General features: G+C 35.1%; 1 protein-coding gene across 2 annotated transcripts in view; it reads right to left on the reverse strand.

Moving 5' to 3' along the window:
• Positions 1 to 27471, reverse strand: part of Mdga2 (MAM domain containing glycosylphosphatidylinositol anchor 2) — a 749855-nt gene that overhangs the window by 148009 nt on the left and 574375 nt on the right. For both annotated transcript variants that reach the window (XM_021179085.2, XM_021179084.2), the window contains exons 7-8: positions 26649 to 26978; positions 1137 to 1430 (exon numbers count right to left, since the gene is read on the reverse strand). In XM_021179085.2, the coding sequence (XP_021034744.1) occupies positions 1137 to 1430; positions 26649 to 26978 (624 nt within the window). The remainder of the gene's footprint in view (positions 1 to 1136; positions 1431 to 26648; positions 26979 to 27471) is intronic.

The raw sequence follows: 27471 nt of genomic DNA on the forward strand, positions 1-27471 counted from the left end.
CTGATAAGTGGATATTAGCCCAAAACTTAGGATACCCAAGATATAAGATACAATTTGCTAAACGCATGAAACTCAAGAAGAATGAAGACCAAAGCGTGGACACTGTGCCCCTTCTTAGAATTGGGAGTAATAAGACTCTTGAAAGACACAATGACATCCCTGTCTGGTCCTGGAAAGGCTGCTCTTATTGGGTTCCAGAGTTGAAAAGGTGGGAAGCTGAGAGTGCCTCCTCCTTACAGACAGCATCCTGCTGTATCATGGTGCTTTGTACCTTTATACTTACATCAAAAGAGCTGAATTTTAACGATTTCTATTGGTATCTTTTGAGTCACATTTCTGTCACCATAGAAACAACAGTACAATACTTCTCATCATCTGCTATTATAAGATCAAATTTTACAGTCTTGTGCTGATTTTTAAAGTTTTCTCAATGTAAGCAGTGCCAGTACTATTGCTGAGTTTTTAAACCAATTCTTAAATTTATTGATTTAATTAATTTTAAGTAAATATTAATCCCATAGTGTCTAGAGATTTTTTGTAAGAAATACAACCATAGTTTCAATAGAAGCAATTCAAAAATGATCTTATTTCGCTCATAATCAATCATTTATCTGTTAGATAATATAAGCAGAAATTCATCACATAAGATCCTTATGAATTCTATTAATAGATAATTATGGAACCTACTGCAACAACTTCATACATGGAAAAAGTAGCATTTCCACGATCAGTTATGCACATTTAAGCAGAGGGATAGATGGACGATTTGGTCTACAGGCTTGCAATTATTTAAAAAAGACATGAACTGTGAAAACTAGAGAGCTTTGTAACATGACTTAGCAGTAACTTTCACCTTCACCTTGCTTAATTTGCACCCAGATGGCTTTTAACCACCATGGTTGTTGAATCTTCAGTCTTAAGCACCATCATAATCATAACGTGTACATGAAAAGACCTGTTTTTCTAATAGCTAAATAATAACCAGATAAATGGGAACTGCCATAAGATTTGGACAGCAATTGTACAGAAATATTTCACACTGGTTGAACGCTAAGAATCCTGTCTTCTGAATGCACAGAAGTGCCCTCATCTCATTTATCCCCACACAAAAATCAAGGGAAAGAGAATTTACTCACACTGCACAATGAGCTGCACCAAGGCTTCTCTCGGCTTCACGTTGAATCCGTTGTACTGGCTGGTCTGGCATCTGTACATTCCTGACATTTCCCTTGAAACATTCACAATCCTGAGGGTCCCATCATAACTTTCCATTTGCATTGTCCCATCAGGCATTGCAACTTCTTTATCTGCTCTAGACCAAAGGATGATTGGTTTTGGTTTCCCAGTTACTTGACACTGAAGTTCTATTGTGTCTCCTTCTCTGGTGACCAAAGGTGATTTTTCCTGTGGAACAGTCAGATTGGGTGGAACTTGAAATGGGAAAAAGAAAATTTTTCAAGGTTAGTATAAACTGGTAAGGCATATTCAGACACAGAACATCATAAGGAAAACAATTTCTTCTGATCGAAGGAATTTGACAATGCGGATGACATAAAATATAGGAATTACAGAAATAAGGGAAGATGCTCTCCCTTAAAATAACCCTACAACTATCATTGTATATTCTCAAATGAAGACCATAAACATTTTCACAATAAGCAAATAATGCATTTTAAGGCAAATGGTCATGTTAAGAAAAACATATTCAATGCCTTGTCTTACTGGCCACTAACTGGCTCCTCAGTCTTTGTTTTAAACAGAACGAACTGATGCAACTGTTGCCCTCACATACAAACACGATTCTCTTCTAACAGCTAAGTCACGATCAGTTATACAGAAAACTGCCCATCAAAATAACAGTAATTAGATAAAAACATTTCAGTTCAGTACAGTTTCAAAATCACTTTATTTTACTCATGTGTATGTCACAGCAACACAACACATGGAGGAAGTAGTAGGTAAAAGAAGAACCTGAGATATAAAATTAGAAGAAAATAGCGGATGCTGCAAAGGTCTATTTTCTCTCTGGTGAGAATTTAATTGAATAACTGACCAATGTCATATTCAGAGAGTTCATTATATTCTCCCTTTGTTGAGATTTAAATTTTACAAGATTTCAAACTATCTTACTTTAAAACAACATGGATATTTATACTATTTCCATAAAATTATTCTTAAGAAATTTCAAAAGATTTTCAGAGAATATAAGACGTATCAACTCTTCAAGTAAATTTTTTGTTATTTTACTGAATGTGCTCAGGATAACACTTGAATGGTTTTCTCGGAGCTCAGTTTCCTGGTCTGAAAAATAGTCATGTTAGGTTTTAGTAGAAAACATGAAGTGCTGAGAGAAACAGCACAACATGATTTATCTTACAAACAATATCCCAAACACTATCCCTGTGCATGTTTACTTTAATCATGCGATTATATTTGAACTAACTTAAATGAGTCTATACAGCAAAATGTCAGTCCACAAACTAAAATGCTAAAGTGAATATTACAGATAAGAGGAAATGGGAACTTAAGTGATTCTAAGTTTCTGACTGATGTTGCTATCATTTGAAGGTACTGAAGCATTGAAGGTACATGCAAAGTTTATCTCCCCATTGGAGATTACTAGTCTTACTGCACTCCGGTTCCAAGGCAGCAAAACAAACAGGTGTGAATTATTTTTCAACTAATGTTGAAATTGAGATTTTACAACATTTAGAGATATTGATGCAAATCAACATGATACCAGAATCACTTTGGCAGTCAAATGCTTCACATGGACATTTTTATTTTGATGCTTCTCTTTATTCAAAGTTAAGAAAAATGAGTTATATAATACACACTACGACAACTTAACAACCAGATAAAATAAACAGTAGTCACCATCCACTTGTTACTACATTTATGTCTTGACTTAATATGATGGATATGTAAATATATATTATGGGAATTGCTGTTAACAAAATTTACAGCAATTTACTCAAATAATTTATTGTGAAGATATTAATAGTTTAGTTAAGAAGCAAACCACAAAAATATCATGCAATTCAAAATGGTGTATTTTAACAAAATAACTAAATGAGTCTGTAATACTTGTAAATGAAATACAGTAAATGAAATAGAATAACAAAAATGCATTTAACAAGTATGATGTCCTTCCTACTACATGCCAAGCACAGATAAAGATTTTTCATTTTTATTCAACTCTCTTAATAATCCTAAGAAGTAAGCATTCAATACTAAAATCCACCCAATGAGAACACACCGTCTTAGCATGCCAATACATTGATTTGATCAGAAATGAAGACACTGACAATTTTCCATGACACTGGAAACTGGTCTAAGAAGACATGGTCTCTACAGGTGAGCAATGGACTACATTTGTAGCATCCATAGACACTGGTTTCACAGGGTCATGGACAGGACCACTTTACATGCCTTGGTCTTTGACAAGAAGCAAGAAGAAAGACGAATGACTTCATGATGGATAGTTCACAAAATTATCTGTCTTATACTATACTATATTAACCAAATCTTCCTCTATTAGAATATTTTGGTTGTGAGCCTAGCCTGTAATGGTTGAGCCATCTCACCAGCCCTAGAATATTTTGAATTTGTGAAATTTATTGTAAGATATATCAATCCAAGTATGCATCTAAATTTTAATTAACCTCTGTGAATTAAATAAAAATCAAATAATAAAATTTAAAATACTATTTGACAGACTTCTGTTGCCTAAAATATAAAATTTTCCCAAAGCCAAAAATGTGGGTAAATGTACCAAATCTGAGCAATAATTTCTAAAGTTTTGCAACTAAATATATTTTGTACCAAGCCATGCAAAGGTGACTCCCCCTTTGATAAGGGCAGAGTACAAAGTGAAATATAGCAGAGCCAAAGGTGAGCATTTATGTCTTGACTTAATATGATAGATATGTAAAGATTTTTTTCCTTTTATGTCATTTCTCTTGTAACTCATTGGTTGTATTTAAAAAAAAACTTTTATTATTATATATTTTCTTTATTTACATTTCAAATATTATCCTCTTTCCTAGTTTCCCCTCCGAAAATCCCCTATCTCCTCCCCCTCCCCCCTGCTCACCAACCCACCCACTCCCACTTCCTGGCCCTAGCATTCCTGTATACTGGGGCATAGAAACTTCACAGAACCAAGGACCTCTCCTCGCATTGATGACTGACTGGGCCATTCTCAGTTACATATGCAGGTAGAGCCATAAGTCCCACCATGTATTTTCTTTGATTGGTGGTTTGGTCTCAGGGAGCTCTGGGCAGGTGGTGGTGGGGTCTGGTTAGTTCATATTGTTGTTCCTCCTATGGGGCTGCAAGCCCCTTCAGCTCCTTGGATCTTTTCTCTAGTTCTTTCATTGTGGACCCTGTGCTCACAGTCCAATGGATGGCTGTGAGCATCCACTTCTGTATTTGTCAGGCACTGACAAAGCCTCTCAGGAGACAGCTATATCAGGGTCCTGTCAGCAAGCACTTGTTGGCATCCAATATAAGGGCTAATATCTAATATATTCAACGAACTCAAGAAGTTAAACTCTAGAAAAGCAAATAACCCTATTAAAAATGGGGTACAGAGCTAAACAAAGAATTGTCAACTGAAGAATACCGAATGGCTGAGAAGCACCTAAAAATGTTCAACATCCCTAGTCATCAGGGAAATGCAACTCAAAACAACCCTGAGATTATACCTCACACCAGTCAGAATGAGTAGGATCAAAAACTCAGGTGGCAGCAGATGCTCTCAAGGATGTGGAGAAAGAGGAACACTCCTCCATTGCTGGTGGGATTGCAAACTGGTACAACTCTAGAAATCAGTTTGGCGGTTCCTCAGAAAATTGGACATAGTACTACCAGAAGATCCAGTGATACCACTCCTGGGAATATACTCAGAAGATGCTCCAACGTGTAATAAGGACACATGCTCCACTATGTTCATAGCAGCCTTATTTATAATAGTCAGAAGCTGGAAAGAACTGTCCCTCAGCAGAGGAATGGATACAGAAAATGTGGTACATTTACACAACAGAATATTACTCAGCTATTTAATTTATGAATTTCTTAGGCAAGTGGATGGATATGGAGGCTATCATTCTAAGTGAGGTAACCCAATCACAAAATAACACACATGATATGCATTCACTGAGAAGTGAATATTAGCCCAGAAGCTCAGAGTACCCAAGATACAATTTGCAAAACACATGAAACTCAAGAAGAAGGATGACCAAAGTGTGGATACTTCGATCCTTAGAAAGGGGAACAAAATACCCATGGCAGGAGTTACAGAGACAAAGTGTGGAGCAGAGACTGAAGGAATGACCATCCAGAGTCCAGAGACTGCCCCACCTGGGGATGCACCCCATAAACAACCAAAAAAAAAAAAAAAAAAAAAACCAGTCACTATTGTAGATACCAACAAGAATATGTAAAGATCTTAAAACATTAGACCATTATAATTAAATGCTTGACTACCTGAAATTTTCCTAAAACTTTACTATAATAAAAAGTACATATTGTCTTTGTACATTTATTATTTATTTGTTTTAAATATTTAAACTTGGCTAATTAAAATTAGTGAGGCCGAATTCACGTTTTATCTCAACAGCTTAAAAATAGATCTTTTTATGTATTACTTTGAGTTTTACTAAGCAAGAAAACCACATTAAATAACACTTTATTATCCCCTTCTTCTGTAAGATGTTCTGTTTACTTGCTACTTGATGCCATGCTGAATGTGGGTCCATAAACGAGTCTTCCAAGGCCTCCCAAGTGCTGTGCTTACGGGAGTGCACACGACACAGGCTTAAGGACTTTACATATTGAATCAGAGAGATTCTTTGTTAACAGCTCTGTTGGTCCAAAATTACAAAATAAATATTACAGTTTCCAAAATCCTGTATAAGTTTCTCTCATTCTTCTTAGCCTAAAGTTTCTATATCGTAAACACTAAACTCTGAATTATTACTTATTTTTCATGGTACGTCATGATTATTTCTATTCACTTTTCCCTGCTTTATGTGATGATAGGAGAGATTCTTATCTTTTCCAAATTCCTCTAGTCTACAACTGCAGCCAATTTTATATTCCAAGTTTTTTTCAAATCTCCAAATTCAAATATCAATCATTTCTTGAATGAATAGTTAATTACCAACATATGCCATTTGCTAATTAAAATGATAGTTTCCCTAGTTTTCTCATATTCTCTTGCCTACTTCCAAATACTATGCAATCCTTATGTGTGTGTTTATGTTTGATATATATATATATACATCAGATATTATTAAAAATGTCTTCTACACCTATTTTTTTTAGATCCACTTGCAACTGTCTCAGGAAAGTTGTTATTTGCTTTCTTGTAATAGTATCATATGTAGTCTCTTTGCCACTAATATCTCACTCTTCCAGTTCTCTGCTGCCCCATCATTAGCTTTTCCATCATGTTTTTGTCCAGATTACTGTGACATCCAAGACCTCAGAAATGTTGCTCCTCAGCACACTGTTTTAAGAAAGTCTGAAAGCAGCATGATGGATTTGTTCAGTCATGGAAAAGCCATAGTACAACATGATAAAGGCTTTTAAATGATGGTGCAATTTGCCTATAGCTATAGATAAAATACTAATGTTGAAAAGGAACAGAATGTTGATGAGCAGTGTGAGTAGCTAAAGCTGCTATTGCTAGATGGAACATGCTGCTGGGACGTATGAACTATTTTATCCAAACCGATTTTAGTCTCCTACCTCCCCAGTTACTACATGAGATGACAGCTTGTAGTTTGTTTCACAACAGTAACTGTCTTATTATACATATGTATCTCATAACAACATATTCTACATGTCAACATGAAAATAAGAGCTTCCTGAATGAACACCCAGACTTCATTGTTGTATTGTCAGCCTCCAGGAAACAATCTTTTACATAATAGGAACTCAGTAAAATAGTTTATACCTAGCAAATAAATTGTGACAGTGAGATATTGGCCAGTGATTGGGGAGGAAACAGAGACATAGATCGGGGAAGTAGAGAAGGAGGAAAACAAATTCTCATAGGGGCTTCGGCATCACCACAACAGTGGTTTTGCTTAAATACACTAATACTGTCTATTTTTCTTCATATATTTTGTTCCAAATTTTACTTTCTTCCAGTATTCCTGAAACATATTAGCATATCAAAGCTCTAAGAAGCCCATCAAGATGTAAAATAATAAAACAATCTCTATTCAAAACTCATTCAACGAAAAGTGTAAATTTTTTTGTGGTATAAATGAATCACTCTCAAAAAGGTGTTCTCAATGACATGGTAACACGTATGTCTACAGGTTTCACAGACCACTTAACCCTGATGCTCCTGAGCAAGAGTTATTACTAATCTATTTCCCACTGTTTAAAAGTGTGGGGTTCTTGGAGTCTTCTAGCACTCTTGCCTACCGTACATTTTGAAACTCAGTTCAAATGTTGCTATGTTTTCACCATGTATATGTGTGGGCAATGTCTGTGCATATGTGTTTGCATGTACATGAGTTTATCTTACTGTAAGAGTGCATGTTTATGTTTGTTTACGTGTGTGTGTGTGTGTGTGTGTGTGTGTGTGTGTGTGTGTGTGTGTGTGTATGTGTGTGTAGGCCTGAGATATCTTTCTCAATCTTTCCTGACTTTTTGTATCAAGGCAGACAAGTTTCAGGGGGACAAGTCAGTCTGTCCTTTGCAGACACTGGCTTTGCTGTTGTTGTTAGTAAAATGTGACTCCCTCTGCTGCCTAGACTGACAGCACATGAAATAGAGGAGTAAGGAAGGAAGGAAAAGGAGTGGGGTGCAGGACATCAGAGTTACACAGCTGGCTGAAAACAGACAGCAGGAATAAACAGACATGAGGCACGAGCTTCTTAAAAAGCAGCACATGGTAAAATGAACTGAATCTAGAGTTAGTAACTCAAAAAGGTACAGTTTTGTAAAATAAATGAATGAAGTTTGGGTAGATTTATGATAAAGGTATATTGCCATTTGGTGAGTTTAAAAAAGTGATCCCCATATTCTTTTTCTGTTATCTTTCATTTAAAATTACCAATGGGAAAGCTCCAAATTTTTTCTAAATCAAAGGAGAGGCAGTTTAATGGCACACAACTAATTGCATTCTGTGTATTTAAGAAGGCTTATCTGAATTATACTATTTATTGTTCCTTAATAAAAGTATAGCAAATATAAGACAACAATCTAATATGCCTGTAACTTGTGATAAAAAAAACAAATCCCTGCAAATAAAAATACAGGTATATTTTCTGGCATAGTCTATACTGAAATACCACAGTGGGAGTTTTTACAGACAGAAGATCTGGGAAAGTCCTGTTAAAAGACTCATTTTTTCCTTTAAATTATTTTAAAAAAAGATAATTTGAACAAATTGGTTTTCTGACATCCTTTTCATTGTCTCATAGACTGTAAATAAAAACTGAAAAAAAAGGAAAAAGTTTTGATGTCATTTTAGGAGTAAACAGAGCATTAACTCATTAGACTTTACTTTGAAATGTTCATTATTCAAAACATGTCGGTCTCTTTGAAGTCCCAGAAATAATAATATCATGAACCAGAAATCAAATATGCTTGTCAGCTTCTTTACTGGTGCTAAACTTTAAAAGGAATGTGAAGATGGAAAGGTCTACTTTATTTTTAAAATGCAACAAATAGAATTTTCTACAGTGGAATAACTAGACTCATATTTGAGAGATTCCTAAAATAAATATGACATTAATTTAGTTATACTTAAAGTTTTAGGAAAAGTAGTTTGTATTAAAGGCTTATATTCTTGAGCAGGATGCATAATTGATACAAAAATATAAAAATAAAGTAAGAAAGAATTTTTTAAAGAAATAATGGGTTTATTAATGTGACTTTTACAGTCAAGAATTTAAGAACTGTCACACTATGAAGGCACAAACTGATGCACAGAATAAGATAGACCAATATGAAGTAAATTTTCAGAGGAAATAATCCAAGGGAGGGATAGGGATTTAGTTAGTGAGAGCCCTTGTCTAATAAGTACAAAGTTCTGCAGTAGGTTTCCAGTAACACACACACAAAGGCAATGATGAGGTAAATGAATGAAATCACATGAGTGTGCGTACATATGTTTTCTCTTCAAAAACAATGGGAGATTTTTAAAAATGACAATCTTTCTCTTTTAATATTTAATTTTATTTAGTTGTATGTGCACATGTTTGTTTATGCAGATACCCCAGTAAATCAGAAGAGGGTGTTGGATCCTCTAGAAAGGAATTACCAACACCTATGAGCTGTCTGAAAGGGTTTTGGGAACTGAATTTTTGGTCATCTCTAAAACCAGTATGTGCTCGGAACTCCTTCCTGAGTTTAAAATTTATGTTGCACTTGATATGAGTTTTAAATCTGATTTAGACTTCAAGAAAAACAACATCCTATTTCAGGCAACAGGGACTGGGATATTTAATTTTGCATTGATGTAGATCAAACTCAAATTTTAGACTCTGTACTTTTTAAAAGTTATTCTCATTGGTCATACTCTTTAGTTCTTTATCTTTTCCTTGCTAACATATTTTGAAATGATTTCATTATATATATATATATTTCTCCCCATATATATATATGGGGAGAAATTGAGCTAAAAATTAGTCTTTGCAAAAATTGTAAATATGGCATTAGTAATGGAATTTTATGATGGGCCAAGGGATAATAGAAAGAAGATGCTAGCTAAGTGCCATTACCTGCACACATATTTTAACCCACTTGTTTTTCTTCCAGTTAACAAAGAAATTCTACATACATTCTAATACATTATTACCATACTTTCTTCTTTAAAACAACTATACTATCATACTGGAAAATTCTGGTTATCACTCACTTCATTGAGTATCTTAAAAATCATTAAGATTTTGAAAATTCCCTTAATGCTCCGAAGTTAGAAGAATATATGTTTAGTTCCTACAGGGGGCGGGATCATACATTACATCACAAATCAGAAAATCCCCCTTAAATCAAAATAATTGTAGTTTATATATTTTGACTCACTTTAAGCATGTTGAATACTTATATGTTGGAATATAGTAGGGGATATCTGAAATCTATTTGGGGTAAAAAACGTGTAGATATAGTAAAATTTCGTCACTCACATGTAGACTTGCTCACATATCCTTCCTGCTAGAAACCAAATCTGGTTGTTTACAAATGACTTTTGATGTAAGACAGGAAAATTACTGGTCATTGCATTACTAAATAAATAAATATTGTGACCAGTTACTTCCTGGGAAGAATTCTTAATTTGCACAAACACAAGAGAAAAGCAGGGGTAATTTATATGATATTCAGGACCTATACATTTGTGGTTACTCTTGTATTTATCTATTTGTTAATTAACTAATTGATTAATCCATTCATTCATTCATTCATTGTTAAGACAATGTATCATTGTAGTCCCAGTAAGCTTCTAGCAAACTAGGCAGTTGAGGCTATCTTTGAACTCACTGTCCCTCTACTTCTGGTTCCTGTGTGCTGCAGTCAGCCAGCATCACCCCTCCTGGCATCATTGTTATTTAAAAGTGTCAGAACCCTCCTGAGAGGCATGTAAACAGAGCATATTCCACTTCTCTACTGCCTTCAGGATCATCTCTATCTTTATGAACAAGTTATCATATTAAATTGACAAAAATATTTCTTCTACATTTATTTTTACTATTTCTGAACTAATATTTTAAGAATGTTATTTTCTACATGTCTTCACTAACTCTCCATTTCCTGAGATGGAATGTCCAAGTCTTACTGATTCTAGTCCATTTGAGAAACCAAGCCTAAGAATACACACACACACACACACACACACACACACACACACATCTTGATCTTAAAGGTACGTCTGTGGAAACACTCTCTATTTGGTTAGGACAGGACTGATCACCCTAACAAGTTTGTTCAGGTGTAAACTTTCACCTCCGTTAATGAATGAGTTCAAAGCTACCATACTGTGAAATGTCTCACTATCATTTAAATGTTCTCTATGAAAATTTCCCAATTCCTGTATTCTTTATTTACTTTAAGTATCTCTGAATTATATCATGTCTAACTTGTTTTATGTATGACACAGGAAAATGTGTATATCCTATCAAATGTAGTTGAAGCACGCTAACATCAGTGCCAAAGTTTCCATCTTTTCAGTAGCCCTCATACTATGTGATATTTTAAGTTAGTTTACAAGTGTTTAGTAAAGTCCTGACTGACAGACAGTCTAAAATCAAAGTTACTAACCAACCAATGAAGAAAATCTACTTATGGACAATTATTACCTTATGATTGTCAGATGTTTGAAGATAAAACATACAACCTGAAGATCATTTTTCCATATGAGAACTATTCCACTTTTAATTTTTTAAAATCCCAAAGCAGTAGATTTTTATATTATTACTAATATTACTATATTTCAATTTTGTCACAAAAATGGTACAATGAAAGAGAATAAATGGAAGGAAGTACTTGGTAGTATTGAGTAATTCGCCTATTCTATGACTTTCGTCATCCAACAGCCAATAAAAGGCTAGTCTGATCTACACAAGAATAGTTGTGTGGCACATTCTCCCAAGACTTGCATCGGTTACAGTCCTGTTCACATAGGAACAAGTACTTATTTATAACATGTGTTCATACCAGATGGTATGACTACTGTATCTATCTATAAAAATCAGTGTAAACACATCTCTCACCCTATTCTTATTCTTCAAATAAGTTTCCCTTTGTTAGACTTTTCAATATCTAACATATAATAAATTAGGATATGTGAGCAAGACAGTACTAATGTTGTTTTACAAATATCATAACAGAGCCGAAAGAAACCACATGTTGCAAACATACAAAGGTTGAGATTCCCCAGGATCTACATCTAAAATTCTAAGGAGAAGGTTAAAGGACATTAATATATACACATACCCAATGCTTATTTTGTTGAAGAGTTGGGAAATCTTATTATAGCAGCATTGTTAGGAGCCTGGAGCATATGGGGAGCAGCAGTATTCTGGAGGTAGTAATTGTGAAGGTTAGGTATTGGAGATGGATGACATGCAGTGACATTCATTGGGGAAACAGATTTGGCAGGCAACAGATACATCGGTTCCAACTTTTCTCTCCCAGCAGGTGTTGCTATGGCACAAGAATAGCCTCCAAGGGATTCCATAGAACACACAAAGTGTAAGAACAAAACAGAAAAATCACTCTCTGCATGGCATTTATATTTTCTCTGCTACATGATCCAAAAGACTAGTTGCAAATAAACACAGGTCCTGTAGTTGCTGCCTCATTGACTGCTAAGGCCAATTTTGGCACTGTTTGTTAGAGCTTTCAAGTATCTTGAGCTGTTATGATCTTTGCATAATTTACTTATATAACTTGAGCTTCTCATATAATATTTGTAGAGTTATTAAAATATAACTCTATTATGAAAATTTCCTATCCCTTCTTTTTTCCTCAAATTCCTTCTCTGTTTTGTATTTCTTATGCACTGACATCCATGAATTATCGGTGGTTCCTGATAAGAGATAGCAACACTCACAAGCCAAATTTTATTTTTCTTAAGGAACTAAATAAACAGGAACAAGATTTTAAGCTTGCTTATAATTCAACTTATGTGAAAATGTAGCAATCAAAGATTATAATTTATAATGAAAATATTGAAAAAATGAACAGACACGCTTGATGATTTCTATAAGACATCTTTTCACAGGAGAGGGATGTGTGTGTGTGTTCCAATTCCTATAACTCTTACAGCCCAGAAAACATTTGCACCCTTGCTTATGTTTTATGTATTTTAAAATTTATATGAGTACATTGTAGCTGTCTTCATACACAACAGAAGAGCGCATCAGATCCCATTAGAGATGGCTGTGAGACACCATGTGGTCACTGGGAATTGAACTCAGGACCTCTGGGAGAGCAGTCAGTGCTGTTAACTGCTAAGCTATCACTCCAGCCTGCTTATTTGTTCTTAAATAGGATGCCTATGATTTATTCAAATATTTGTGTATGTGTGTATGTATGAGAGAGAAAGAGAAAGAGAGAGAAAGAGAGAGAGAGAGATCACAGCATTATCTCTTCAACAGATAGAGAGTTCTACAAGCATTATTCCTTCAACTGAAAGCAGAATACCTTATAAAAATATACACCTAATTCTAGATTTAATATCTATTATTGTAAAAAGTTTTTTTAGCTTGTTTAATAGGTGAGTACATTTAGAAGTGTGAGCAAGAGACATGCATCAGGACACTCACAACCTTCAAGAATTATACTGTATTATGGAAATTGATAAACATGGGGACTTCTTAACAACTGCAATTATTATTAATAATTATATTGGGTTAATAATGCAGGGGGCTTAGGGATATGGCTCAATGGTTAAGAGCACCAATTGGTCTTCCAGAGGAGGATCTATGTTAAGTTCCCAGAACCCATGTGGCTCAAAAACAACTGTAAATCCAGCTCTTAGGCGTCCAACGCCCATTTCTAGCATGTAAGAACATCTGCATGTATGTGGAATACACATATTTACAGCCCATGCATGAATAAGAGTACATATTTGAAACAAATTAAACATTTAAAAAGGTTAAAAGCTTGACTTAGTTGAAAAGTTAAACCATATACGAGATGTATAATCTCAGCAAAGGAAAGACTTTGTTTTCTCATCTTCAAATTAGATTGAAGAAAGGGCTATTTAGTATAAATTTTAAAATAATGTTGTGCAATGCAGATCAAAGTGTCCCCTAAATGTATTTGCAGAGAATGATGCTTAGTTTGAATGCCCAGATTTAAAGGATGGTGACTTTGAGAACATTATCTAGTCTTTCTATCACTTTACATACAGTTAACACAATAATTCTTATTTTACACTTTTCTACACCCACAATCTATGTTTCCTTCATAGGTATGTTGTAACAAACACTAGTCATCTTCATGTCACTGCCATGGGTACTATAATATGTATTTTGCTTTTTTTATTATGCACATATCTCTATACTAAGGCTATATAAATCATACTTTATTGAAACCAGATATCTAAAATACTAAGCACAGGTCCATATTCAACCGAACAAATGTTTATAGAAATAAAATAAACACACACACATATGGACAAACATACACATGCAAACACATGCATACATACACACACATGCACACACACACATTTGCCATTTCCAGATGTTGAGAAGATACATTTTAGACAAGGATTCCTTGAGTGTCCAGAATGTCTTGCAAAGGATAAGAATGAGCAGAACTTGAGTAGCCAGAGGCACGTCCACGGAGGTCCTAAGGGAAGAAGCTTACATATGCCTGACATTACAGGTTATAATTTGATTTCTATGTTTTGATAATATCATAAATGGCAGGTAACACAGATATCTAGTTCTCTTTCTATTTCTCTAAAGTAATAAGGTCCCTAAATAGATCCATTTCACTCTTATGAGGTAGACAAAATGTCAGTGTTGTCCATTTTCAGAAAGGTCAGGGTATAACCATGAAAATCATGGACCAGAAAGCAAAGGGAGCTAGCTAGCTGTCTGATCATGTTAATTATGGCCATGCTTTCCAATTGTAAAAGAATTCTGAATTAAAAGGATGGCAGGTAATAAATTATATACCAAATGTGTCTTGCAAAATTATTGTAAGAGAGAAGCTTCAAAACAATCTAAATTTTATTTTATTTTCTACAGCTACTGTTGCTCATACCGGTAAACTTTTCAACACAGAGTGGCTAGAAAAATCAATTTACTTCTACAATGAAAAGGCCATTTATCGTCTTATAGAACCCATGTGACATTGTTAGGGCTCTTATAAATGATCTCTGTGCATGATTCCTGCAGTTTACAAATTCCCTAATTACATCACTGATTGTGCCCCACCGGAGATGACTTGTTCTTTGGAAACAGACACTATCACCATCTTAATAAGCGTTTTGACATGAGATGAAGCTGGCTCTTTTATGTCTTATCAAGAGCAAAATAAAAGGACCAGTGGACACAGTGTTCCCTCATCAGACCAGGGCCACATGTTCTTTAAAGCAAATGAGGTTTAATTAAAAGATCTGCTGGCTGATAACTGGTCAATTAAAAGAAAATAGGAGTGGAGTTTTCTCATAACACATGGAGTCCTCCCTAACAAATATTGTACTGCATCATAACTGCATTTCATGATGCATTTTGCCTTTCTGAAAGGTGCAAAAATGCTACAATAAAAATTAAAAAACAAACTGACCCAATTTTAGAACCACACTGAGGATCATATAATGTCATTCATTGGAATGATATATAACCCAGCCTATGAAATACATTTTACATTGTAGTTAATTTTTAAACAAGAATATTTCTGTTAAAATGTCAACTAGATATATATATTCCTTACAAATATTATTTACATAGACTTTGTGAAAGTGGGCTGTGTATGTGTTCTTTGTAGTGGTCTGTAATGCATGAAATGGTGCAAACTAGCTAGCTATATAGTGTAGAACAGGGAACCTCTGGGTTTAAGTAGAGATATTGTCTCCATACAAAAAGCAGCAAAATGTAACTTAGAAGAACATCCGGCACCAACCTTGGGCCTTATCACACATTTGCACCCACACACATTTAAACACAAATATGCCTATGTGCATACCACACACACACAGAACACAAAATTAGTTTTTTTAAAAAAGGACAAAGACTAGATAAAGCATAACTTAGTATTTGATTATTTGTATTTCATTAATCATTTTAATAAAATATGGGATAAACTATAACCTTTAAGGTAGAAACCTTATTCTGATATTTGGAGGAATTAATTATTTTAAGATGATAAATGCAAGGATTTTAAGAACAAAAAGAACAATATAAAAATGATTAATGTTTGCTGACCTACTAGAAGATAGACACCTAATTTAATATAGCTAATTCTTACAATCATATATGATATTTCAAAATTAGGTAGTTCACCTCAGTGTCATTTATGCCTCTCAAAACAGTTTACAAAAAAATGTGTTTAAAATTTCTTGTCACTTCTTTTTTTTTTTTTTTTTTTTTGGTTTTTCGAGACAGGGTTTCTCTGTGTAGCCCAGCTGTCCCGGAACTCACTCTGTAGACCAGGCTGGCCTCGAGAACTCAGAGATCCGCCTGTCTCTGCCTCCCAAGTGCTGGGATTAAAGGCGTGCGCCACCACGCCTGGCCTTCTTGTCACTTCTATTAGTACCATTGAAAGGATGATTAATACAGCTACCATTTCACATAAGCTCTACAACATTACTTGCAGTCTGTTTTAGGTATAGTGAGAGCCTTAGTGTAAATGGCATTCAGACTAAATACCACATTTAAGCTCCAACAATCCCTTCCATCCTTCCCCAGATCTCCCACTCCTACTTTCACTTAATAGTTTTTATTTTTCACTCCTTACGTTTTTTTTTTTTTAAACAGAAAATAGGGGCTTGTTTCTACTTTATAAATGTATGCATAAGTACAAATCCCCAGGTCCTGAGTTGTAAGTGCTAAAAATGCCTGAAGTCACACACTCTCAAACTCGTCCACTGAACATGTCCTCTTTCTGTACTAGTGGGTCTACTGGAGGAGAACAGTTCCCTTTGTTTCCATTGCTCATTCTCTTTCACATTGGTCATGGTCCCTAGTTTTCCCACTATCTCCCAGTTCATCTTTTTTTATTGTTTAACTTTTGCTCTCTTCTTGCATGAGTCAAACATGTCTAAATTAATGCAATGACCCATGAAACCCATGTCTTAATTCTGATATATTCCTGGAATCAGACTTGAGTTTCTAATTGGTTGGTAGTTACATCAGAACATATTAAACCCCTCAGCCATAGCTAGTTTATTATCTAACCTGGCCCTACACTCTACATTCTCACATTCTAAAGAAGCAAGGCACAGCATTCTTAGAACCACAGAAGCACAAGTGAAGAAGAACTTACCCAAAACACCAGATTTTCCATACACATGTTTGTGTGTGTGTGTGAAAAAAAAGAAACCAGAAAACATGTGTAAATATAATCATACATGCAATCTATATCCAGAAAAGAATTGTTTTGTTTTGATCCAAGTTGGAAGAAAGAGGGGTTTAAAATTCTTAGCTAATTAGTTTCCTTCTCTTTGAAGCTCAGAAGCTCTTGAAAATGTTGCAAATAATGTGTAGCTGCCATCAAACCACTGTTTAGAATGAGATATTCTTCTACATACAGACAGCCAGTTAGACCAGCACCATTTATTGAAGATGCTTTCTTTTTTCCATTGTATATTTTTGATGTTTTTGTCAAAAATCAATGTCTGTAAGTGTATGGTTTTATTTCTGGGTCTTCAATTCTATTCTGCTGATCATCCTGTCTATCTCTGTACCAATACAGTTTGTATCACTATTGCTCTGTAGTAAAGCTTGAGGTTAAGGATGGTGCTTCCCCAGCTGTTCTTTTATTGTTAATCATTGTTTTTGCTATTCTGGGTTTTTTGCCTTTCCAGATGAATTTGAGAACTGCTCTTTCCATGTCTTTGAAGATTGTGTTGGGATTTTGATGGGGATTGCATTGAATATATAGATTGCCTTTGGTAGGATGGGTATTTTTACTATGTTAATTCTGCCAATCCACGAGCACGGGGGATCTCTCCATTTTCTTAGATCTTCTTTGATTTCGTTCTTGAGAGACTTGAGTTACACAGGTCTTTCACTTGTTTGGTTAGTTACCCACAAGATAGTTTATATTATTTGTGGCGATAGTGAAGGAAGTTGTTGCCCTAATTTCTTTCTCAGCCTGTTTATCATTTGTATAAAGGAAGGCTACTGATTTATTTGAGTTAATTTTATTTCCTGCCATTTTTGGGGTAGAAGTTCTCTGGTGTCATTTTGGGGTCACTTATGTATACGATCCTATCATCTGCAACAATGCATCAGTTTCTTTGCAAAGCTGACCTCACTGATCACTCATATATTGCTATATCTGAACCCCTCCGGTAATACTGCCCCACAATCAAAAAGTATTTTTCACTGTTTTGGAAATAGAAGAAACACTTTTAAAATATTTGTAAAATCATTCTTATGTTCTCCACCAATTTTCTTATAGTTGTGTTAGAATAAAATACCTCTAGTTAAGTGTATAAAACCCTCTGGCTTGGATGGAAACCTCACAATCCAGTTGGGCTGCTTCAGTCACATGACCCAATGATCAGCCCTTGGAAAGCGGGCTCCATGCCATACTAGAGATAAGCAAAATAACTACTTAAAAAAATAATAAAAGCAGGGCAGTGGTGGTGCATGCCTCTAATCCCAGCACTTGGGAGGCAGAGACAGGCGAATTTCTGAGTTCAAGGCCAGCCTGGTCTACAAAGTGAGTTGCAGGACAGACAGGGCTACACAGAGAAACCCTGACTTGAAAAACAAACAAAAACCCAAAGAAACACCCAAAACAAACAAACGAAAACAACAACAAAAAATAATAAAAGAAAATACTGTGATGCTGTATTTTCCTCTGAGAATCTTTACCCTTAGTTCAGTAGTTCACTGAGTTTCCCTTCCTAACATGTGACTACTAGTCAACCATGTATCTAATCTCTATAACAACTTAAATGCTATAATCCTTATTTTAGTTTCCTTCTTCCTCTAGGCAGCTGTTGAGATTTACATCCTGCTTGTCCTTTGGGTTTTTCTTTTATTGTAATAACATTCCCCTTGATACCAGGTTTAGTCCATTCTGAAATCATTTTATTAATGAGACTAACAACCCTAATGAGCCCTGGAGATTACTCTTGTCAATTGTTTGGTTTTTTAAATCTCTGAATAGTTACCCACTGAATAGATCTCCTGTCACCCCTCCTCTCTCTTCTGTCCCTTCTTTCCTTCCTCTATTCCTTCCTTTCCTTCTTGATTTTTTTTTTCAGAAAATTATGTAAACCTGAGCGAATAAGGTCTCATGATACATTTCTCCTTTAATTCCAGAGTCATTACTGATCCAGCCCAGGTGCAAACTTTCTTTCCTGACTCTTGCTGACCAGTGTCAGTGACATTACAGCAAATGTCACAGTTCATCAATTATTCAATGTAAATCACACTGGACTATTAGGAATTAGGCTTCATGAACTTCTATTTCTCCCATAGCCACTCTCCTATCATAGTTATTGAACAAATAATCGAATGCACACTGTATTCCTTAACTATTCCTACTGTTTTGATACTTACAGGTTCTTCGTGAACCACTCACCTCCACTATCACTTTCCATTTCCCTTAGCCTTGCTCCTTGCATTTGAATATTCAAGGCACATATATTGTATTCAATGTTGTGGTCAGTTTTTCTCATGAGTCAAACATTTCCAAAACAGTAAGTTTTTATCTAAAGTGTTTTCACGTACCACATTTATTTTGCATTGTTTAACAACATCTCTTAAAATATTCAGCACATTTTAACATGGCTCTTAGCCTTCTGAAGGCATTTTTTTTTACTCTAAACTATTCAACATTTTCTTAACCATTTGAAAGGCAGATGTTAAAAGCACAAGAAAAGAGAGCAGTAGCTCCAGACACCATAAGTTCCATCAAGGCTACAAAAGAATGATTAAATAAAATATTGTGTGTGGAAAGCTGACATAAAAGTAAAATCTTCAGAAAAATTGGATGCTTTTGTCTAACACCCAATTTTAGCCAACTGCATTATCTATTTAAACACAAAATGCAGGTAAGCCACCTAACTATTCCTTGCTGTTGATTTGTTTCTGTACCACACACTGAGCAATACAAGACTAATGCAAGTCAGCAGAACTCTGGGGAATGTTTAATAATTTCTGAAGGCATGTTAAATTTTAATAAAGAGCTTTCAGATTTCTAATAAAACACATTTATGGAACAAAACTTCTTCCTAAAATAAAGGATTCTAACAGAGAAGCATTCTTAGTAAGCTTTATATACCTCAAGATGAATTATATACTGATGCCTCTGTAACACTGCTTGACACATATACTACCCTTGCCAGAGGACAGATGAAAATGATGTATGTCTATATGTACTCTTAGTCAAAAATCCCCTTAATCTATGCACATGCTGAAAGAAATGTCCATATTCTGTGAAAAGCTATTTTGTAGTCAGGTGTCTCCTGGGAAATTTCTTGAACAAAACGTCCTCTTAAAACTGGAACACTAGCATGTTAGAGGCCAGGTGAGCTGCGGTTCAGGACCCACCCCGCTGCAGCTGTGCCTCTATCCACCGCAGAGGAGAGGACAGTCTGTAAGGAGTAAGATGGGAAAGATGACAGAAAAAGCAATACCGTTCATGTGTGTGTGTGTGTGTGTGTGTGTGTGTGTGTGTGTGTGTGTGATCCCTACTGTCACCATGTCCAAACTCTATGTGTCACCATGGCCTATACAAAGGACAGGTACAACAAGCTGTCACCAGCCTGGTTGATAGGCATGACAAGGTGCAGAAGATGCACGTGTTGCTCACTCCTTTGGTTATCACACTACTGAAAGAATAATCCCAAGAAACAATTATTTTCTCAGGAATCTCCTACTGAGAAAGGAAATAGCTGGAGCCTCCTCTGGAGAGCCAGAGGAGCCTCCCTAACAAACCTTTCTAACTTGTCAGTAGATCTCACAGCGCCCCCCTCCCCTGCCTGGGAGCTGAGGCACTATGGTAGGCTGCTTCATCATGCATGCATTTACTTGGCTCTCCCCATGTCCATGCTTCACTGAATGTCTTTGTCCTTCTCAGTATGGCCATATTGAATAAGCGTCCCTTTTGATTTTCACTCTCAATTTGCCCTTTTTCACTGGCTTATTATGGTTGGCTGGCTGAACCTTGTTTGCTGGGGCTCAGGGGCTGACCTCTAACTCTGGTAACACTACCTGTTTATAAACAGGAGTCAGTCTTCCTGACTTAAAGACTGTGTTTAATTTGCATGAAAACAATCTTGCCTGACATCACTGTGGACATTTCTAGTCAGCCACCCTATAAAGAAGTGGCCTTCTAACCAGTAGACTCCAACTTTTTATTTCACTTTTACTAATGCTGTATATATATATTTTTTGCATTACAACTTTTAAGCCTCTCTCTCTCTCTCTCTCTTTCTTTCTTTCTTTCTTTCTCTCTTTCTTCTTTCTTTCTTTCTCTCTCTCTTTCTCTCTGTGTATATATGTATATATAGTTTATACATATATACTCATTATATATGTGTAATATATATTACATCTCTCTATTCTATATACTAACATAAAGAAAGAGATGGAATAATTATGAACAGCATAACATCAGCAGCAGGAAAACAATAGTATCTTATGGATGAGACTTGAGGAGTTGAGCAATAGCAAAATAATACAAAGGATATTTGTAGTATAGTTTCACCATTTTGACCACTCCAGCAAGATAGCAGTCACCTGAGCAAGGCATTTTGTAAAATGTGCACTTGAATACAATACAAAAGAGGTCTGAGACTTTGCATCAATCTTTATAAAGACTGCGACAGTGATTTTATAGGTAAATAGCAGTTTCATACTAGTTCAATTTAATTTTCTAGGAGGTTCATATACTCTGTCTTTTTAGTTATTTTATTTTAATGAATAAGGTTTCAAAATTATAGCTCACAGGTCAACACTCTATGCCCACAGGGCACATATCCTTGTTTACTCTTTTGGCAAATAAAATTTGAGAACAGCTATACCCATTCATTCATTTACGTAGCTTAGCTGTTACTGTAGGTAGAATATATATTATAATAAAGTAGAGTAGTTATAGCTGAACCATATGCAAAGCTTGAGAACTGAGAACGACTCTTGAGCTCTTCACCAACCCTTGGCTCTGTTCTTAATTCAACGTTCACATTTTTTATGTTTGGGGGACCAATAAGGGAATCTTTTTCTGTCTAGTGTCTTGGGTATTACTTCATAAATCTCAACTGCATAGTGTTTTCTTCTAACCTAAGCATCATTTCATGTTGATATAATCGTTCAAATTTCTTAGCTAAAACAGTTCTTCCCTCACTGTAGACTCTTACTTTCCTTTTGAAATGGAGAAGAGCAAAGAAGTAGATCCAATTAAATAGACTTAATCAGTCTTTCCTTAGCTCTTGTATTTATTAATGATTGTCTCTCCTTGTGCACCACTGTCCCATGTTAATGAACATGGCATGCACAGCCTTGCAGACACTTCCTGGCTTCCACAGTTACAGTAACTAGACAGCTCTCAGAAACCTAAAGTTGCCAAGTCACTTCCAGGTGGTCATCACTGTGCTTGCTAGATGTCTCTATCTTGCTTGATCCCACAAAATCTTGTTCCTCTCTCTGTTATATAATATCCCGTTGTATGCTAAGAAGAGAGAAACACAACCCTACATTTCCATGCTGAGTCTTCTGCTCTATTTACCCACCAGATGTCTCACCAGGTCTTGCTTTCATTGTCAAGGCTGGATGCACATAGTTCTGAGTTTTACTATAAACAAACATGTTTTCTTGAGTTCTGTGAAGGAATACATGCAAACTGATGAGCACCGAGACTTCACTACGAAGTGAGGGCAAGAAGCAGTAGAGAGGAAAGAAAGAAAGAAAGAAAGAAAGAAAGAAAGAAGGAAAGAAAGAAAGAAAGAAAGAAAGAAAGAAAGAAAGAAAGAAAGAAAGAAAAAGAAAGAAAGAGAAGGAGAGAAAAGAAACCACCAAAACCAAATTTTACTCTACCAATTATGCTTGTAAAAAGGAATAGCCTATGATGATATTCTAAAATTTGATTTTAGCTGCTGATAATGTAGGCTTAAATTTGCACGAATTTTCTTGAGGAGGCACATTAAGAATCTATATTTGACAAAACTGAATGGTGACATTTAGACTTTGATACAATTAAATTTGTAACTGAGACATTTATAGCAATGCATAGAAAGTACTTTACATTGCCTGAAGTCTAGCCTAACATATAGTTCTAGCAATGAAATAGTAAGACCAGAATAAACTGATGTGATTTTCTCAGATTAATATCAATGCTATAACTAAAATATAATGTAAGCAGATGCTTTACCATTTCCCCAGTCTCTATTTGCTTCTCTTGCTTCCTTTGAGGTTCAAGATTAATCCCAGCTCTCCATGAGACTGACTGTAACTATATTGCAGAAGCACTCAGATCTTGCTAGTGTGATTGAAGTTCAGGTAAGGTGTCTGTACACTACAGACTATCCCAGGTTCCTGAGGACTCTGCCTTGAATCACCTAAGAGCAATGTCTACTTGCACCATGTCCATAAGATACAGCGCACAGTGTGTAAAGAGTTTGGTAAAGGAAATGGAAATTAATGTAAATATATATTGAGAGACCAAAAATGGTTACAAGTACAATTTCTAAGCTTACAGAACTTTATGTGTGTGTGTTAATATTTAACTAATTAGAAAATAATGCATATATTTATATAATTCACATTGTATTTTTTATTATTCCATAAAGGTATGGATAAATTCTCAAATAGTCATAGCTTTCCAATGTTTTCCTAAACATAGCTTGCCATTTTCTTAAATCATTGTCTTTTAAAATCACTAATAATTCTGCAAATGACAAATTACCTTCAGAAACACTTTCCATTTCACTCCTCAGTGTCATCTAATAGATATGCTGACTGTGGGTCTGTGATCTAAGTAAGATTTCTGTCCTATGTAGAAATGTCTCATGGAAACAAAGCCTCATCTCAGTAAGTGACATGTACATATCTTTTAAAACAGAGGAACAATTGAGAATCAATGTAAGATTTCTGTGTAACACCAGACTCAGAAAATTTAAAAGAATTAAAGAATATCACCCTATACTTGTATAAATTTAACATCATAATTTGATATAATATAATACCATAAAAGTGTTTAAGTATAATAAAACCACTTGGCCAGTGCTAAATTCCCTGAAATGGTAATTAGGAAAACCCAAAACTGAAAAGACATTTGTCATTTTTGTGGTACTGGCTTTCTATCCTGGAGCCACAGGTCTCCTTTTAAAAGTGTACTGTTTTAACAATTGTTCCATTTTCTTAGATTCACTCACTCAACCAACTCTTCTAAATTTCTCAGAGCTTTTATAGTATTGCCATAGCCTGAGAATTTCTTATATGGTATAGCTTATGAAACCTCCTTAGTCAAACTCTGGCTTGTAACATCTCTGTTTTCTCACTGAAGTGCCATTTTGAGTGTAGACTTCTATCAGGTAGAGATAATAATTATAATGCCATAAATAGAATCCCAAATTCTCAGTCATAAGTCCTGTAGAGACTACTTTGGTGCGCCATTGCACTGTAGGCAACTTGCAAAATATAAGCCAGATTTAGTATGAAGAGAGACATACCTATTAGTTTAAGTACTTCTTTCAAGTTACAGTTGCCTATATGTTCAGACTGAAGAACAAGGTGCTTGTGTTCTCAACCTCATTAGTCTTAACCTGGACCAAATCCTTTGATTTTTGCCACTTGAATACCTTAATAGTCTTTTATGAGACCTACATTTTTAGTTTTATTAGACTAACTTCAACAACCATCTTCTCCTACCTTATCTGAGCCTGAAACATTAAACCAAATTACATATATGCGTACTGAAGAACTTTTTGTCTTGTCAGTAGAAAATTGAGAAAGAACACAAGGGGGCCAACAGAAGTAGAATAAGAAAAGACAACCTATGTAGAGTGTCTGGTTCTCAAATTAGATCATAGCTTTGTCAAACAACTATTTATTGAGTTCTGAGTATGTGACATGAATTTTCCCTAGTGCCGAAACTACATTGAACAGCACAGACAAAACTCAGTTTTCACAGTTTCCCCTTGGGGAATATCAGTTCTGTGTGATATGACTGGAAGGAGATGGCATGGGGAAGGATTCTAAAATCTTAGAAAACTTTTTATTTCTACAGTTGCTTTTTAGAAACCAAACAAATATTTAAGATACTTTATTATGACTCTTCTAATGTCTACCAGACTCTTCTTGAACAAACTCTGTCATTGAATACCTTAAAATTTCCTTTTATAATCTCTGAAGATTTGGACAATTCTATTTTGTCATTCATAATTCCCAGTTTCAGCCAGTGTAAGTACCATATTTAAGTGACTATCAGAACACATTCTAGTAACAGTTTTACAAAGTTTCTTCTTTTGTTCTGTGACCTATTCGGTCAAAGTTGAACAGCCAATAAGCCATGTTCCCTTCAAATGAATCTGTTAAATAAAAGCAATGTGTGTGTGTGTGTGTGTGTGTGTGTGTGTGTGTGTGTGTGTGTGTGTGTGTGCTGGCTAGTTTTGAAACAAAAAGCGAGTGAAGAAAATAAGAAAAGCAAACAAACAATTTTGGGTAATGTGTATGGGTAGAAAATTCTGGAAAATTATCCAATAGAAATAAAGAAAATGTCCTTGGAGTTTTTTCTTACTTTTAAAGAGAAATCTTACATGATGTTATTCAGCACAAGGTTGCCTCCCCTTCTAATATGGGGAGTGCATGCATATCTGTTGAGTGAATAAATGCTTATCAACAGTTTTCCATCAGCATCATAAATAAACGTATTTGATCATGCAAGTTCAAATATTTAGAGACCAGGTAGAGGCTTTGCATAACCTAGGATAGTAACCATGTCCAAATACTTTCAACACTTGAACTTCCTTTTACATTGATCATATACCAGAGAAACACTGAATATACTTTACAACAATGAACAGCAGAAAGTAAGCTCATTTTGCCAGCCTTTCATATATACTTATTTATAAAATCTTTTCAATGTGAGCTGCAACTGAGAACCATAAGAAGGCACAAAGTCACATGTGAATGAAGAAGGGTGGAGTCAAAATGATGCCTGACTGGGAGGAAAAGCAAGTTGTTAAGCACCTGCAAGCATGGAGCTTTTCTGCTGTAACTGAATTGTATGAGTTTAATTTATGATACTCACCCAGCACAATATGAGGATCTGGTAACATATTGCCAAAGTATACTGAGTCAGTAAACATCCTGAGAGTTAACCTACCATATTCTCTCATCAAAACACTGGGCTTTCCCTCATCTAGATATGCTTTACACAAGATACACAAGAGAAATGGTAACACATGTTTTTTTTTTAATTTCAAAATAATTCTGCTCTTATATATTTTTGCATTTAGCTCTTTGCATTATGAGGATGTAGTACTGTGGTATTTTCTTAGATGTCACATCCAACAACAACTTTAACAAAAGCTATCTCTTAGTAATAGAAACATTTCTTACATTGCTTTTTTAATTTAAGTACTCTTAAATCATTTCTCAAGGTTTATGTCTTAGACCTAAATAGTTTTGTTGAATTTTAAACTTAAAAATATTTCAGCCTTAGTCACTGGTTTAACTTTATGAATATAATTTCTAGCTCTACAAGGGCTGTGGTTAATGAAAAAAAAATGGCATAAGTTTACCTTAAATCATAGCTTTGTCACTGCTATTGATTTTATGTACACAATGTTTTAAAAAAACTCATATATAAATCTAAATAAAATGAAAACAACAAATGCCTCAAATCAGATATCTCTTTAGGTATTCAGAATAGTAAACTTTTTAGATTTAGCAAATTTCAAAAAAATTAATGATTTCTTAGCTTCATTAATTACATCAAACTCAAACTCATTTAAAGGGATTTTGTACCAGGAGCAAGCCTCTTACCTGTACTGCTGGAAATGTTAACATCAATACTGATATCAGATATTCCTCCTCCCTTCAGAGAGGCCACGCATGTGTAAGTCCCAAAGTCTGTGAATTTTAAATCAATGATATCCAAATTTGTCGTTCCGGGGGACACATCAGGGTCAGTCTGTGTGATAACCATCCGTTCAGAACTTCTTAATGGACGACCATTTTTAAACCAACTGAATGTTAACTCCTCAGAGGGAACAGCTTCTACTTGGCAAGATATTTTCACCTCACGCCCAATCTGGATGTTGTCATCTTTGTGATAAGGATCAGGAGTGATCCAAAATCGTCCTTTTTTTAATGCTAAAACATAAAAATTTCACAAGGAGTTAGTGTTATTTTGATAATTGTGAAGGTTTGGTCACTTTAGGTAGTCGTCTCTGGACTGAAATATCAAAGCAAAGCAAAAGAGAATGAGCATATGTTTCTTTTAAATCATGTGCACTATAAGTCTTAATACGTCCCCCAGAAAAAAAAATAAATCTAAACAGAAACTCATTTAAACATTCTGCACATTGATTTTTTATATTCATTTGGTAATGATTGGCAGTGATAGAAAAATCATACTTTAATTCTACTCACAATTGTTACTTTCACTATGTTTTTGTTGTTGATGTGAAAGACTGACCAAAAGCGACTTGGGGAAGGGATGTTTTATTTCATCTTACAATTACAGTCCATTATTGAGGAAAGCAGGAACCTGAAAGCAGAAACTGAAGCATTGGCCATGGAAAACACAGTTGCTTACTAGCTTGGTCTTTCTGGCTTGCTGGGCAGCTCTCCTTGTGCATTCGAA

Source organism: Mus caroli, chromosome 12 (genome assembly GCF_900094665.2).
Source record: "Mus caroli chromosome 12, CAROLI_EIJ_v1.1, whole genome shotgun sequence".
NCBI lineage: Eukaryota > Metazoa > Chordata > Mammalia > Rodentia > Muridae > Mus > Mus caroli.